The 16,720-nt window shown below is 37.4% G+C and overlaps 1 protein-coding gene across 1 annotated transcript in view; it reads left to right on the forward strand.

The window, feature by feature from the left end:
* The first annotated feature begins 529 nt into the window (after positions 1-529).
* Positions 530-16,720, forward strand: part of DNAH5 (dynein axonemal heavy chain 5) — a 115,872-nt gene continuing 99,681 nt past the window's right edge. The window contains 10 exon segments of the mRNA XM_030971030.1: positions 530-610; positions 4,947-5,081; positions 6,897-7,034; positions 10,942-11,055; positions 11,482-11,694; positions 12,224-12,361; positions 12,960-13,136; positions 13,902-14,015; positions 15,225-15,332; positions 16,006-16,128. Coding sequence (XP_030826890.1) covers positions 533-610; positions 4,947-5,081; positions 6,897-7,034; positions 10,942-11,055; positions 11,482-11,694; positions 12,224-12,361; positions 12,960-13,136; positions 13,902-14,015; positions 15,225-15,332; positions 16,006-16,128 — 1,338 coding nt within the window. The 5' untranslated portion in view covers positions 530-532.

A 16,720-nucleotide genomic window follows, 5' to 3' on the forward strand; every position in this document is an offset into this window, starting at 1 on the left:
ATATTTGAAAGTTGCTTGACTGTTGCTGTATGTTTAAACAGTCACCTGTGACAAGGAAACAAAGATGCCTGTTGACACAAGGATTGCTTCAGAAGGCTAAACACAAATCAGAGAAGCAGTTATAAAATTGACTTCTGCAAATACTTATGGTGCCCTTGAGTATGATGAATTGTATCCAGCCGTGTTTGCATGTAAACAGTATCACCTTAACAACACTGTGGTTGGTAGCAGTAACATTCAAGGCCTAATCTGTAGGCAGTAAATTCTGGTGGCTAGAGACCTCCTGTTTCTGTGGTAGTGCAATTTAATTTTCTAGCAATTTGTGTGCACACTAGAACTGAATTTTAAATACAGAGATAAGGTTAATAGGTGCTGGATTTTTTTATGTCCTTACTATATTTTCCAGAGTTATTTTGGCATTCCTACTGAAAGGAAAGAAACAAGGGCAAACAAAACGTTGGGGGGAGTGCAAAATGATGAATGTAGAAGCTTTCCCCATGGATTAGGGATTGCTCCTGAAAAACAGTGCTTGATGCTTATATTGAATAGTACAATGTTTAGAGCTGGAAGAAAGCAACTTTGGAAACGAAGCATTGGCAGAGTGATAAAGGTAAGGAAAACTGAATTTTGAACTAGGTTTAGATGAATAAATACATAATTCGAATAAAGGTGTGTATTGAGGGGGGATGACATAGAAAAAAAGTGTTTTAAAGTAGGCGTAAGTGGATGATGTTAGTCGCACAATTTGTTTTGAAAGGCAAATTTGCACTGGGAGGTGTTTATGCGTTTGGCTAGTGGGGCTTGTATCTTGCCCAGATTGTTGCAATGGTCTGGTAACGGTATAATTTCACAAATGCTATATTAGTACACTAAAGAGTTTGATGTTAGATGTGGCAACAAAACATGGGTTGACTCTGCCATGAAGGAAAATAGAAATGTAACTTCACTTTCCCCATACTTCTAAGATGGGAATAGAATTTTGAAGGCAATACTCAGCATTGAGAAACCACAACAGACTATAGAAGTCATTCAGATACTTAGACTAATTTTAAAAGCTGGTTATTTAAGCAAACTGTTCCTGAGTTAATGCAATGTGATAACACATGGGCAGAGCTCTGATCTTTGAGATTTAAGAGTTAGATAAGGGAATCACCCTAATTCTTATGGCTTGTATTTTTTTGGAAAGAGGAAATAAAAATATTGAAACTTGAAAATTAAAAACTCAGGGTACTTGAAAATATGTGAAATGATGTGCAGTTTACTTTTGAAGGGAAATTCATGAGCAAGGGTTATGTAATAGAAAACATCTTAGCAAATTAAAGGAGAGACAAAGGAATTCCATGCTGGTTAAATAAATTTTGGATAAGTCAGTAAATTAACAATAAAACATTGTTACTTTTTTGACTCTTTCATTATTGAACTTCCCTGTCAATTCTTGCTCATCCATAAGACTTTGATTTCAGCATGTCTAAATTCAGTGATGCACAGTATTCTGACAACAAAATGCATTATTTGCTGGATAAAGAGTGTTCAGAACAAGTTTTATCTTGTGTGCATATGACTTGCATACTAAATATTCTTGCTAACTCTATTCAGGGTGTTTGCATCAGCAGCTACAGTCTGTAATGGAGAAGCTGGCAACAGTCAATAGCTGGTTTCTAAGCCTCTTGTTTCAAAGAATGAACCCCTTGAATCTCTGACTTAAGCTCTTTTAGTACCTCCTGCTTAAATATACGTACTTATTTAGCAGCTATGAAACTTTGAAAAAAATTTAATTTAATCTCAAATTATTTCTTCAGAGTGATGGTGAGAGGTTTATGGGTTTAGGTACATGAAAGATAGATTTAGGAATCTCTACCTTTTCTTGCTTCAGGAGAAGATGTCTATTGAAATTAGTTTCCTGTGCCAAATTTTTAGTAATTAGATATTAGGAATTTTAAGGTTTTATGTAACATAAATCAAGCTATGTGTTGTAACTGGACTAATCATCAGGAAAGGACTTTTCAGTTAATGAGTTTAGCTTTGGACCTTCATCTGTTATGGGATTGTATCATATAACCTTTCTTACTTTCATAACCAAAAGTGGTAAAAGAAACCCAAAACTAAACTTTGGCAGTGTTACCTGTGTTGTTCTTTACATGGAAAACTGAGCTGAAGCTGTACCATAAAATCTTGTACAATCTTTCCAGATATCTAAGTGAGACAGTGTTTATCTCTTGTGAATACTGCATCCTCCTACATCATGGGATATTAGGAAGAGATGTTGATGTATGACCATGATCAGAGTTGCTGATACTTTTCAGGATTTGCATGTCAGTGTTACTGCATGCAACAGCAATTTCTCTTTTACCTACATAAACGATCTTGTGTGTGTTTCAGCATTCTTCTGTCTTCAAATCTTAGTCTTTCAGTGTTCTATGAAATTCTGAATTACATAGAGCTGCCTTTATGTAATATTGGGTAATATTTTTGGTATAGATTCTGTTCAGGCCTATGTACTTCTGTAGTGAATACTGCAGGATTTAAAACTACAAAACTCTTAGGCCATGACCACAATGCTGATTTGAAGTGAGACGTGAGGGTAACTAAAGGGGAAAGGGAAGAATGAGAGGTAGAAAGCTCAGCATTTTCTTCTAATTAATTCTCTGAGATTCCTAATCCTAAGTAAAAAAATCTTAAAAATTCATTCTTTTAGTAGTATGCAAAAGGAAGCTCAGAAGATAGACTGGGAGACAGTTTCCAGCATCGCTTCTTAGTGTTTTAAATACATAAATTAGTGATTTGCTAGTGAAAGCACTGAAGTTAGGTTTCCTCTACTTCTCTGTGTACAATCTAACCACAAAAGTGAGGCAGAAGTCTCTTCTAATGACTGCAACAACTAATGTGCAAGTTTGTGATTAAGCAACACTTCATTTGGGAAGGAAGTTTGTAGAAATGATAACTCATCAAAATGTAGAAGCATGACAGCTTGAATTGTATTGAGTGTTCTTGCATTGCATTGTAGCAACTCTCAGGAAAAAAAATGTGTGGAACTTGCATTAGTAATAGAAATATCCTATATATCAAAACAAATGCCTTCCAGTAGTGACATGTGATAAATACACGTTAAAGTCTTATATTTATCTTCATATTGTATTATTCTTCATAAAACTATAGCTTTACCATTTAGTTAATAGTTTCCTGTTTCTCTAGGCATGGTTCATGAAGTAATTTAAGTTAATTAGACTTTTAAAGTTCAGTGATATCTTAATGAATATTCTTGTTGCTGGACTTAGACAACAAATATTGCATAATATATTTGTTATATGGGCTTGAGACACAGCAATTAAAAAAATTTTAAAAACCAGAAACAAATGTTGGGGCAAGATTGCTCAGTTTGAGAAGAAGGTGCTCAGGATTTCAGCCTATACAAACAGCAACTTGTAGAAGAAATGGAGGCTATGAACAAGTTAAGAGCATCTGTATAGGTGGAGCTGGTGACTTAAAAACCAGTGTAAGATGTAATCTTGTATAGTAATATATCTGAAGCTCTATATTGGAAACACAAGCAGAGTACAAAAGCAGTCTCTCTCTAGTTTAGGTAGAACAAAAGGTTTCTTTCTGTATTAAATAGAAACTAATTGATAGATTATTGGGTTGTATTTTTTTTTAAAGATGCCCTATCAGTTGTGTTCAAGTTACTGGAACCATAGTTTTGAGTATTCTATTGTTATCATCTAGCGTGAATGGAGCTAATTCAGACAAAATGGTTGCTTTTTGCATGTCTAATGAGGAGGAAAGTTTCTGCTCACGTTTAAAAACATTTAGGAAAAGCCAAACCTGTGATGACACTTCACTTTCAGCAAACTGAAGACTGTGTTAGGGTATGAGAGGGGTAAAATAGCACAAAGCCCATGTATGAATTAATCTGCTACTGTGTTCCTCAGACATATCTGTGTGAAGAATAGGATTTTATGTTTGCCTTTTATATGGAAAAATATTTCAAATACATTCAGCATTTATGAAGGCATGGTAGTAGTTATAAGTTTACCAGGTATTTGAAAATTCCTTCAGAAAGTAGGAAAGATATTTACATAAGGGTATAAAGTATATTATGCAGGTCCTTTTGGCTCTGCAAAAGCTTGTGGATAAATCACTTATGCATACTTTATAAAGTTACTAGTTTTCTCCTAATCACCAGGGAAATAAGGATTGAATTTACCACCAATGAAACATCATTCTAAATTTCTTTTGAAAATGAAATTATATTGAATCTTGTAACCCACAAGCACAGTAATACCAGTAACTATTCCAGAAGGCTATTTTGTCTATAATGTAATGAGGTGTGTTACATATGGGATTCTCAATTTAATTAGAAGAGTAGGCTTACTGCTTGAAGAATGGTATAATAGCTATAGTTAAGCACATTTGTAAACACTTGTGTACCTTGAGGCTTGTGGTTTGTTTTACTTCTCATTATATTAAAGAGATAATGTATAAAACCCTAGCTTCCTCCAGCAGCATCTGTCTTTATTAGAGACTGCTTACAATATCTTCCACAAATAACAAAGATCAGTCAGAATCCTGTCTTGACTTGATGGTCATACGTGACTAGACTGAAAAGGTGAGACAAAGGACTTAGGGTGTTGAAGGTAACTTGCAGAATAATGGAGCTGTACATATAAAATACTTATTTTTTTTCTACAAAGCCTTTCAACAAATTAACTTTCTGTACAACATTATTTATGATAGAAATGTTGTGATAAATCTGAAAATGGAACACCAGAAACTGTAAAATTGTAACAAAGGCTGCTTCTAAAATTTTCACTTGAGTGCCATAGAAACATAAATCACAAGTGTGGATTGAGTGTAATAGCCTTTACTTTTAAAAAGAAATTTTAAAGCTTTATTTTTGTCTTCAAATTAGATTGTGAGTTTTTCATTGTCCACTTTGTATTTAATAACAGCAAAATCTCAAGGATGAGAGGGAGGCTAAACGTGCTCGTCTGGATGGCAGACATGATTACTTACTGGATATTGTTGCCTCTTGTGTCAATCTGGAGAAAGCAGAAGTAGAAGATGCTATTCTTGATGGAAACCAGGTAATCTGATGAATTTGAAAGTGAAGCTCATAGTATACTTTGGAACTAATATTACCATTAATTTCTTGGTGAGATAGTTTTCAGACTTCACACCTGAGCTCACTCAAGTCTTCTCCTTGAAAAAATATTTTTCAGCATTTTTAATTAATTTGAACAAAAGTGTCCTTAATTCCAGGACCTATTGTAACAATATTGATTTTTAAATTGATTAGAATTTCTCCTTTCCACTGGTTATAGTTAATATGTTAAAACTTAGGACTGCATTTCATAGTGAAACCACAGTGTGAAGTCTCCCAGTCCTTGAGTAAGCAGCACACAGATGTTCAAGAATCCTGTCCACAGCAGGTTGTGTGTTGTTGTTTCCATAAGGCTGCCACCATTTCTAAGACTCTTGTGATCTAGATCAGCAAATTAAAATAGATAGAAGCTACTTGATGAAACAGAATGGCTTATGTGATCTGACTGTGACTGCATGAGGGCTAATACAAATTCGTATATTGAGACACTGAATAATATCACTTTAAAAAAAACCTAGGTAGATGGAAGTAGATATTTTACTTCCTGACACTAAAGTAAACATGGCCATGGTTTGGGTTTTTATGGTTTGTTTTCTCTTGTGTTCTCTTTCCATCTGCATGCCTTCAATTTATGCATTCCCATTACAGTGCTAATTAATTGTTGAGAAACTGAAGAAGGTCCAGTGGACGACCAGTAAGAAAAAGAGGGACACAGGGCACATGAAGTATGAGATGAGGGAGAAGAAGAGGTTGAGTGGCAGTCAAATAGTAGCCTGCAGCTGCTTGAGGAGTGTTTGCAAAGATGACAGAGCTGAGCTATTCTCAGTGGGAGCAGATGATAACTTCAAAGACAAAGCCACATCTTGCAAAATGGCCACCAAGAGACCCTTCTTCACCAGGAGGGTAATGCAGTATGGGAGTAGGTTACTTCGAGTCAGTTGTGGAATTTCTGTCCTTGGGGTTTTTGAGACTCAGCCTAGGAAACGCTCTAGATGATCTGAGCTGTAGTTGGTGACACAGGAAGCTGTCCTCAAGACCTCCCAGAGGTCCCTTCCAATGTTTCTGTGAGTTCATGAGAGAGCAAATGAGCAGTGCAGAACACTGTCATGCACATTAAAAAGCAGAATTTGTTTCAGCCTTTGTGCATTCTATCTCTAAATGGGTTTCCTGGCAAACTATAGTGCCTGAGAATAGCTGTCAGATGAGGAAAATATTGGCAGTTTCTTCACTTGGAAAGAGAGATGTGTAATAGTTGTTTTGACCTCATCTTGGAGGGCTCAGCCAAGATTTTCTGGAATAGCAGCTCATTATCTTAGTGTAACTGAGGCTTGTTATTAATGGAAGCGGGATAATTGTGACTTTCTTCCAGCTTCTGGTGATCTTCTAGCCCTTTTTCTGCACTAAAAAGCACAAATGGTACCACCTAATGTTTCTGAAGATGAACTTGAAGGAGCCTTTTCTGCTAAAGATAGCTATGTAGTTAGGGACTACATAGAAGAGTGACTAAAATCTAGAAAAATAGTGGATGAGGCCAGGCTTTCAAGTGCTGAGACTTGGATCAGCATATTAGCATAAAGCAACTCAAGTTTCCTCCTCAACCTGTATGGCCTATACATGAGATTTGTGGACTGCACTACCAATACATGCTTCAGTGATGCTTGACAGCAGCCTTGAATTGATGAAGAGCTGTTAAATTTTCTTGATGCTTATAAATACGTAAATAGGCAAAGGCTTCCTCTGTTGCTGTGATATGAAACAAATCAATGACACATTATGATCTCAACATGATTTCAAACAGATAGAGCGCATGAACAGGTTCCTGGCCCCCGGAGGTCTGCGTCATCTGATGTTCTACTACCAAGATGTGGAAGTAATGGATACAGGTAAAGCAACTTAAATTCTCCTGCAATGTGTTACAGTTGTGCTGGGCAAATGTGCAAGGAAAAAGAAAATAGTCAAGTTCTTATAATATGGGACTTAAATCAAGACAGGTTTGGCCACACCAAGGCATTGATCCCTGCTCATGAAATGATGATTGATGAAATTACCAAAGCTTATTGGTGCACCTCTGCATGTTGCTACTATGAAGCAGCAAAGTGCTTCATTGTGAGCTCAGCAGCTCTTGCCTGTGGGAATTTGTTTTTGATAATTAACAGGTAACTTTCACACAAGGTAAGCAGTGACAGATGCCCTTCCTTTCCCCTTCAGTTGTGCCACCTGCTGGCCCTAGAAGCCATCCACATTTCTTGGCACATGACCATCCATCTAGGTGGTCCTGTTTCATGACAAATGCCTTCATGAGGCCCACATTATGGGTAGAAGGGGTGTTAACCCCAGAAGTCCTTTCTGCATGTACCCCCTTTACTGAGTGCCCCCATGTTCCACACTTCTGGGGGAAACCTTCGTTACCCTGGAGGTAGCTCAGTACCCCTGTGACAAGGATATCCTCCTTTTGCCCATGGCTCCTCTCCCAGAGCCTCCAGTGCTGCTGCTGTTGGGACCAGCCAGGTGCTCTGTGACCTCTCAGAGCCTGTGACTGGCTGGTGGGAGCTCACACCACTTGGCTACCCAGGATCTACGTGAACAGCCCTGTAAACATATCTATGCTTAGCTGTATAAATGTGTTTATACATAGGTAAACATATACCTAGATGAATGTACAAATATTGATTTAAATTTCATGCATTTTCAATATATATGTATGCATCCACTTTCTTCAGTATATCTGTATATATTTCAAAGGGATGAAAAGACTATTTAATATGATATAAGCAACTTTAATAAAAAAAGTTTCAATGCGCATAGAAATACAGTGAAATGAAAACACAAATGCAACCACTAATTTAGAAATCTGATGAGCAAGTTGTAACATGCCTGAGATGAAGTGGTGAAAGTATGACAAAGAGAGTGTGAGGCAAGGGTCAAAGCCTAGGCATCTAATGAGTGTTGCCTGTACCCACCAACAAACCAATCAGATCACACTACAGTATGGTATGATTTTGGTAACCTTTGGGGGCTTGGTGCTAAATATGGGCAATATGGAAAGCAGTAGAAAAAAACACATAAGCAAAACCCAAATGAATTCACAGCAAGGCATGCATTGGGTAAATAAACAAAAGTCCCTAGAACATCATGCACAGGAGGAAAAAAAAGTTAAGAAACAAAAGGTAGTGATGGAGAAGACAGTGGTGATTAAATGAGTGGGCTGGAGACTGACTTTGCCCACAGTTGTAGGTGCAGTCACTTGTAATACTGTCAGACAGTAAAACGTCTGCTGTACATTTTCCCTTTGTAGGTTGAGCAGAGTTTGCAAATGAATTATGTGTGTTGATTGTTTAGGGCTGTGATTCACAGGCTGTCAAAGCAAAAATCTCAGTTGTGGTGGTAGCTACTAACTGGTAAAGCTGAGTGAATTTTTGTGGCATCACATGCACCCTCTTGGCAAGGGCACTTACTATGGCCACATCATACCCAAACTGGTTTTCTGACACTGATGGATCAACCAACATTTGTGTTAGGGCAGAAGATGATCCCATAAAGGGAGTGTACAAGGAATTTTGTGTTTCTGCAGAGCAGGAGCTGTATCTCTGAGTTCAGGAAGACCTACTTCAGAGTCCTAAGGTGTCATTTAAAAGTTTGATTTCCTGCAGTGTTTTGAAGATCACTATTCATGTGAATTTTAAAAACCTCCAGCACCCTTTTCAGTAAGAGTACATCTTTTCTAAAGAGACTGCAGGTTATACTACCTACTTCACCTCCACAGATTGTGGGAAAACTCTGATGACTTTTGCTGGTCTTGCCTCTGTAATTACTTGCGGCACTTTGACCCTGGCTGGATGCCAGGCACCCACGAAAGCTGCTCACTCACCTTCCCCTGCTACAGCTGGAGAGAGGAGAGAGAATTTATTGAAGGTTTTATGAATTGAGATAAGGACTGGGAGGAAACACTGCAAGGGCAAAACAGGCTTGACTTGAAGGTACAAGGTGAATTTATTACCAACTAAATCAGAGTAGGATAATGAGAAGCAAAATAAACCCTTTAAAAGCCTTTAAAAACACCTTTTCTTACCCCAACCCCTCCCTCCTTCCCACTGACAGGGCAGGGAGAGAGGGTGTGGGGGTTTTGGTCAGTTCATCACCCAAGGTTTACTTTCACATCTCAGGGAGAGGAGTCCTTCCCCTGTGAGACTGTGGGGTCCCTCCCATGGGAGACAGTTCTCTGTGAACTTCTCCTATGTGGTTCCCATCTCATGAGCAGCAGTCCTCCCAAAACTGCTGCAACATGAGTCCTTCCAAGGGCACACAGTCCTCCCAAAACTGCTGTGGCATGAATCATTCCTCCATAGAGTGCAGTCCTCCAAGGCCAGGCTGCTCCAGCCTGGAACCAGGGCCCCTCTCTCCACCTGGCCTCTCACTGGATCACACCCCCCTCCCAGCATCCACCGCTCCAGCATGGGCACCTCCCCATGTTCTCGCCTCCTCCTTTTCTCTGGCTGGATATAGAGCTGTGCCCTAAATTTTGTTTTGCTTTTCCTCTCAAATTTGTTATCACAGAGGCATTACCACCATCTCGAACTAGCCCAGCCTTGGCCAGCAGCATCTCCATGAGGGATTGGCTCTGCCAGACATGGTGGAAGCTTCCAACAGCTTCTCACAGAAGCACCTCTGTGGCCCCCTCACAACCAAGAGCCATGCAAAACAGAAACATTACTGCAGCATAAGGATAGTGCAAGTTTATTAGCAGGCAATACATCAAATTAATAAAATTTACAGAGTCAGGTCTTTTGCTGGGACAGAGCCCTTGTGGTAATTCTGAGGTATATGAAAATGAGACTTATTCAGAGCTGCAGTGAAAAAGGGAGAGAGAAAGATGATGTGAACAGAAGGATGGGGAGGGAACTTCTGGTGGCCACCTGATCCAAAATAGGGATGCCTGGTGCAGATGGTTATGTACCTGAAAGAAAAAAAAGTGCAGAGAGGTCTATCACTTTTTAGATGTTGTCCTTTAACTGCTGATATCAACAACTTACTTTTTCATCTTCTTATTGTAGTAGTGCCTCACTGAGATGTGTATGCATGCAATTTTACTCTGAGGTAATACTGAAAAGCTAGTAACAAGGTAGCATGAGATATTGTGACCAAAAACATATGAGAAATATTTTACCCCCAAAGACACTGCTTCTTCTTAGTGACCCTTTACAAGTGTTGCCAACAACCTGAACTTGGGAGCAGTGTATTCATGTTGGGGGAAGAAGAAAGGACAAGGAAAACCTTGTAGCTCCATTATTGGTTTTTGTTTGTTTGCTTTCGCCCCAAAGAATCTGCTGTGGCCTCTTTCTCCTTGTTTTCAGAAGCACCCTATTTTTTTTTTTTACTTATGTTTACATATTTCTAGGGAAGGACAGTTGATAATAGCTCCTCTAAGGTAAAATGCATCATGACATTTTCTGATTTCTAATTTTTCTTTTTCAAGCAAGAGAGCATTATCTACAACTGCATGATAGAGCCTATAAAAGGACCTTGTGCCTGAACCATTTTTTAGAGGGAATAGTAAAAGCAAATAAATGAATAGAAATGAAAGGCTTTTGATGCAAGAATGGCAAAATTAGATGAAATATTTCTTACTGTGCCATTAAGACTCTGAATGCTGCATACTTTCTGTGGATAGTTCTGTGAGGTGCCTCCAGCAGACTGAGACTCAGGCACAAATAATGACTGAACTGTTTGTGTAGAAAACTTTTCTTTGAATAAATGATCAATTGGTCTTAATTGTTTATTTGTTTGAATCTGTAGAGTACTTTGGCCTTCCAGGAATAGGAATGAACTCTCATTTGACCAAGAAGAAGAAACTGAAAGTATTTGTGACAGAGGGAAAAGATGTTGCTTTAACTGGTATATGCATTTTCTTCATTAGATCTAGTTTTTCTAAACCAGTCACAACTGAGAATATCTATCAAGTAAGTCAGTGACTGCTCATCTCTGTACATAATCTTGTTTAAAATGTGTTTTTCTGATGGGGCATTTGCTCTCAGCAAATGACAATTTGACAGCTCTTGACATGGAGGAATGAGTAAAAGGACACAAATGGGTTAAATGAAACAGGATGAAAAGGGAGGGGAATGGAAATAAAGATATTATTTTGTGGCAGCAACTTGATGTGTATCATTGATATGAAAAAAGGATACCGAGGAAAAAAATTTAAGACAATCCGTAACAACAGAATAATTAGTCAATACCTAAATACTAAGGTGTTAAATAAAAAAAAAAATCTAGCAAATTAATTTGAAACCAAAAATTATTTTACTTTTGAGAGTGTATATGTAAATTGTATATAACTAAGTTTTTACTGGTGAAAGATCCCTTGTATTGTGTCCCTTTTACAGGAAGTACATTTTAACATGATGGATATAGGTCGAGATGGCTTATTGAAAAGTGTTGAGCATTTGATATCAGAAATATTCATTCCAGCCTTACAGACTATGGACCATGGCTTGGTTGAACCTCAGCAAGTTCCCAATATTAAGCAGGACTTCCTTCGTGCCCTTGAAGGGTTTGTTAGTGTCCTATCAGGAACTCAGCAAAGTCTGTTGGAAAAGGTAGTATGTTCATGTGGGAAATAAAGTGAGCTAGCTGTAGAATGTCTCTAGCTCTGGACCTTTTGAATTAACTGCAGTTGTAGATTACTCATAAAATTTGCTTTTGTTAAATTGGAGAATAATCCAACACTTCTGTTTATTGTCATCAGTAACTTCAATCTGTGGTTTTAATAGTTCTATAGGTGCTTCTGTTCTTGTTTATTCTGGGGCCAGTTCTTTAGAGCTATTAACTTCTTGACTCCCTAATGGCTGTGGTCACTCTTAAATGTTGAATAATTAATGTATGACAAACTTAGTTTCTACTCAGCTTTTGTGAAGGAAAGGGTATGAGAGCACAGCTGCCTGGTTGGTGAATTCTTCAGATTCTGGATTCTAGAATTTTCCACTTCTAGCTCAAGTTTAATTTAGACTGAGCTGGGAATAAGAAGTGAGATACCCCAAGGAGGGCAATGAGTTAGTCTTTAAACTTCCTAGATTATTTGTCATGAACATTCAGCATTTAATTTTTTTTTTTTAACTTATATTTTAGGTCAGCCTGAAGAAATGTGAAACATATGACCTTAAAACTCTAAGAGGACCTTCAGATTACTTGATGGTTGCTGACAGCATGGAGGCTCTTGAAAAAATAGAAGCCTGCATGAGAGACTGGACCAAACAAATTGAACAGGTGATACATGGGACAAATGTGAATATAACCTCTGCATCTTGGCAGATGAGTTTAATCCTGTTGGTGTTACAGCTGCCTTTCTGTAAATTTGGATAAGTTCAATCTCTTTATTTTAAAGTACTATTGGTATATTTTTTGTGCTTTTACTTCTCAATGGAAATGTTGCTGAGAGCTTTTTCCATCTGCTTGTTAATATGGGATACGCAGTTTGGGAAGCTTAGTCCCCTGTCTTTGATAATTCCCTGTTAATAAACTACAAAACAGTTAGTAGTTCCCAGTGGATTTAATGAAAACAAAAAGAACACAGAAATTGAGTGAACACTGTTCTCAGTGGTCAAATTTGTACTTTGAAACATGCTTTGCTGGTGATTTGCAGAAAATGTAGCTGTCTGTAACAGTGCTCTTGGAACAGAAGGAACAGAATCTCTTTAAGTTGGAAATGAAAGGACCAAGCAAAATCAAATTTCTTATATGAGGTGGAGGCTAAGTTAAGTAATTTATCAGGCAAGGTTAATACCACTTGTAAAAGAAGAATCAATCCATGCTTCCTCTGCAGATAAAAAATATGAGCATCACTCACATTACTTTATGATAAAAGGTTCTTGCAGAAAATGACCAGTTGAGAAAAGAAGCAGATGACCTTGGACCACGAGCAGAGCTTGATTATTGGAAAAAGAAATTGTCAAAATTCCACTACCTTATGGAGCAGCTGAAGAGCCCAGATGTGAAGGCAGTGCTTGGAGTGCTCACTGCTGCTAAATCCAAACTGCTGAAGGTTTTTATTTTAAATTATGACAGATATAAATACTAGAAATGCTCTTTATACCCTAGCTCATTTCGATAATGTATGTAACAATACTGGTGGGGAAAACATTGAAACATTTCTGGCTTTTGTTTTTCTTCTCTATTCCTTAGCTTTAGTAGATAAAGTTTAAATCTAGTTCAATTTATTGAAAAAGACTGGGAATCCCCTCAGTATAAAGACTGATAATTTACTTCATCCACATGGCTCAACAGAAATAAATAATTTAAAATAATTGTAAAGTTGATTATTAAACCAGAATATTGAATTAATGAGCTGGAAATTTAATGACAAAAAAATGAATCTCCCCACTTTTAAGCCTTATTTTTATGTTGCTACAGTGCCTGTCAAAATTGTTTGTGGAATCATAACTTACATTGACTAACAAATTTAAAGTCCCATCACCAACAGAAAATAAGTAAATAAAACAAAAAATCTTGTCTCATGAAAATGAGATGTGGAACAAGTCCATAATTATACATCCACAACTCATATTTTACAGCACCTTGACTGCACATTACCACTGACTATTTAGCTGAGTGGTCTAAACCAACTGTTGATCACACCCAAGTTACTGAAACAGGACAAGGACCCCATCTTGGGTGAACAAGTATAATTCTGATGTAAAAGATCCGTGCTTTCAAATGTGTTTAGAAGCTAATGACAAACTAAAATTATCTCAAAACATTTTTTTCCAAAATGCACACTTTTATTTCTTTTTCAACTTTTTGTTCTTAGAAGTGGCGAGCATTGGATATTCGCATCACAGACGCAGCAAATGAAGCTAAAGATAATGTGAAGTATCTGTATTCTCTGGAAAAATATTATGACCCATTATACAATAGTGATCCTGTAAGGAGAACTTTTAAATTCTCAACATAAATGTATTGAGACAAGCAACATGAATATAGTCTGTAGGATGGGTTTGAAAATGAAACAAAAAATTATACAAATGCAACTCCAGTTTGAGATTTTGTGCAATTGCGGTAAAAGTGGATTAATGGGAATTTCTGGCTACAAAATAAAGTACTTGTTATTTTCACACCATAATAGCTGTAAAGCTTTAGTTGTGTTGAACAGACTTGATTCTGTGCTATGGGAGAAGGTGAATTCCTTAAGATTAAAAAAAAAGAAAAGTAAACCTAATGCTATGATAAAGACAAACTTTTGTATTTGTTTTGGTGGCCAAGTAATGGTTAGACTAACATTTATAGGACAATTTTCAGCTTCTTGGGTTGGGAAAAGATAAATAGGATTATGTAAATATTAAGACAAAATTATAAATCACCTTCTCATACTCTAGTATGAAAATGCGTAGGATCATGCAAGCATAACATGCAATAAACAAAACCAGCCAGCCTAAAGTACAGGACTGGAGGAGTCTCCCTGTCCCATTATCTGCTAAAATAGGTGGCAAATAATTGCTTTTATTAAAACTGGTTTTGAAACTGACTGTATGTATCTTGCTAGTCAAAAAAAAATGACTGGTAGCCATGAAGACTCAAAACTTTGACCCATCCTGGCTTCCTCTCTCTCTGAAACTTCTCCCAAAACCAAATTGTTTCCAAAGAGTGCTCTGGGCAACCATGTTTGTTTCTGTTTACTGGGTGATATTAGAACAGTGTGTTCTTTCAGTGTTTGCAATCTATTTGAGTTTCTCTATTGAAAGGTTATTGGGTTATGATGCCTATAAAAACAGAAAAAATCTTGGTGAAGGGGTTATCTTTACATGCAAGCTTACATCAGGTTTAGCAACTGAGCATATAAACTTTTTTTTGTAAAAAAAGATCTTTTGCAGAGGGGTTTACTTCTACCAAATCTCACTTGTTGATCTGAATTTTTCCAGCCAAGAATCCAGTGTAAATTTTTCCCCAAAATTAAATTGTAGAACTTGGGGAATGATGTAGGACAGGCAGCTCTGCAGGACAGGTGCAGGTAGACAGGGATAGAACCGTTCCAAAGACCATGTTCATAATTCTCCTGCATTCAGTAATTAGGGGTTATGATATTGTGGGGTAATAGAGGTACTGAGCATGGTTCAAACTGTGTGTTCCTTTCCAGGTGTCCATGCTGGATGCTATTCCAGGACTCATAAATGCAATTAAAATGATTCAGAGTATCTCTCAGTATTATAACACTTCTGAAAAGATCTCCTCACTGTTTGTAAAGGTTGGTGCCTAGCAGGAAAAGAAATATTCCCAGATTGTTTTCTGTGTTGTTGCTTGAATTCAAGAGAAAACACAAAGGAACCAAGCAATTGGGGAGGCAGCACTTCAGTCACTTTAATGCTGCTTTTCAAACATAAAAAGAATTGGAAATAGTGATAAACTACTTCAAATTTAGGACTTTTTTGTCCTACATTTAGGCAATTTAGTTTAGGAATTTATTGTTACAATTTTTTGCCTGTTATCAATGGGATTTTTTTGTAGAACCAAGCATGTTAATTCGTATTGCCCTTAAACCTCCACATGTTTGCAAAAAGAAGAAAATGGATCCAAAGGACAACCTATTCTTTACTATTTATACTCTCATGGGCTCTTGATTTTACATTGGCTTTCAGACCAAACAAAGATTTATGGCTTTACAGCTTTCAATGCTATCTCAAGGTTGGTACAAGATGTGTAGGTTTAGGAGGAGCACAGTTAACTGGTAACATTTTTGTTATGTCACGTTCTGGAGGCTGGGTGTTGCAAGGAAGACACCCTGTCGATGTGGCTGGTATTTGGTATTGCTATTTGTCAGGCTTTAGGTCAGCAGACTCAGAGGAATGGGAGAGAGATAATGGCAAGACCTGCTTTGTCTTGGAATGCTGTTTTTTTCACAAAGTTAAAACTGCTTTTAGGTGACCAATCAGATGATCACAGCGTGTAAATCTTATATAGCAAACAATGGCACAGCCACCATCTGGAATCAACCACAGGAGAGAGTTGTGGAAAAGCTACAGGCAGCTATTAGACTTAAACAGGTAAGTGGGAAGAACATATAGAAAACAGATTATAGGATGATGTTAGGAGGGCAGCAATAGGAAAATTTTATTTGAGAAAGCACTGTTATAGTATCATGGATATTTTTGCCCCCCATGTCTGGGAGGAATGATTAGGAGGACTCCATCTTATAAGAAGGCTAAATAATTACTTTATTATACTATATTATTCTATATTATATTAGACTATATTAGGTTACATCTAAACTGAATCTGCCAAGCACTCAACTGCACTCCACTGCACAGAATCTTGTGACTGTCAGCCGACAGTCCCGACACACACACACACACTTGGCCCTGATAGGCCAAGGAAACAAAACACCATCACTTTGGGTAAACAATCTCCATATTGCATCCTACTTTTGCACAAACACAGGCACAGCAAATGAGATAAGAATTGTTTTTCTTTCTCTGAGGTTCAGAGAATGTGAAACCCAGAAATATTCTTGGGAAGAATTGTGCCTTGTTTTTCTCTTTGAAGAGAAATGTGGCTACAGTCATAGTGAAGAAAAATGAGTTAACTGAAAAATATCCACTGGAACTGGAATGTTTATGCTAGAGCTAAAGGAATGTA

Source organism: Camarhynchus parvulus, chromosome 2 (genome assembly GCF_901933205.1).
Source record: "Camarhynchus parvulus chromosome 2, STF_HiC, whole genome shotgun sequence".
NCBI lineage: Eukaryota > Metazoa > Chordata > Aves > Passeriformes > Thraupidae > Camarhynchus > Camarhynchus parvulus.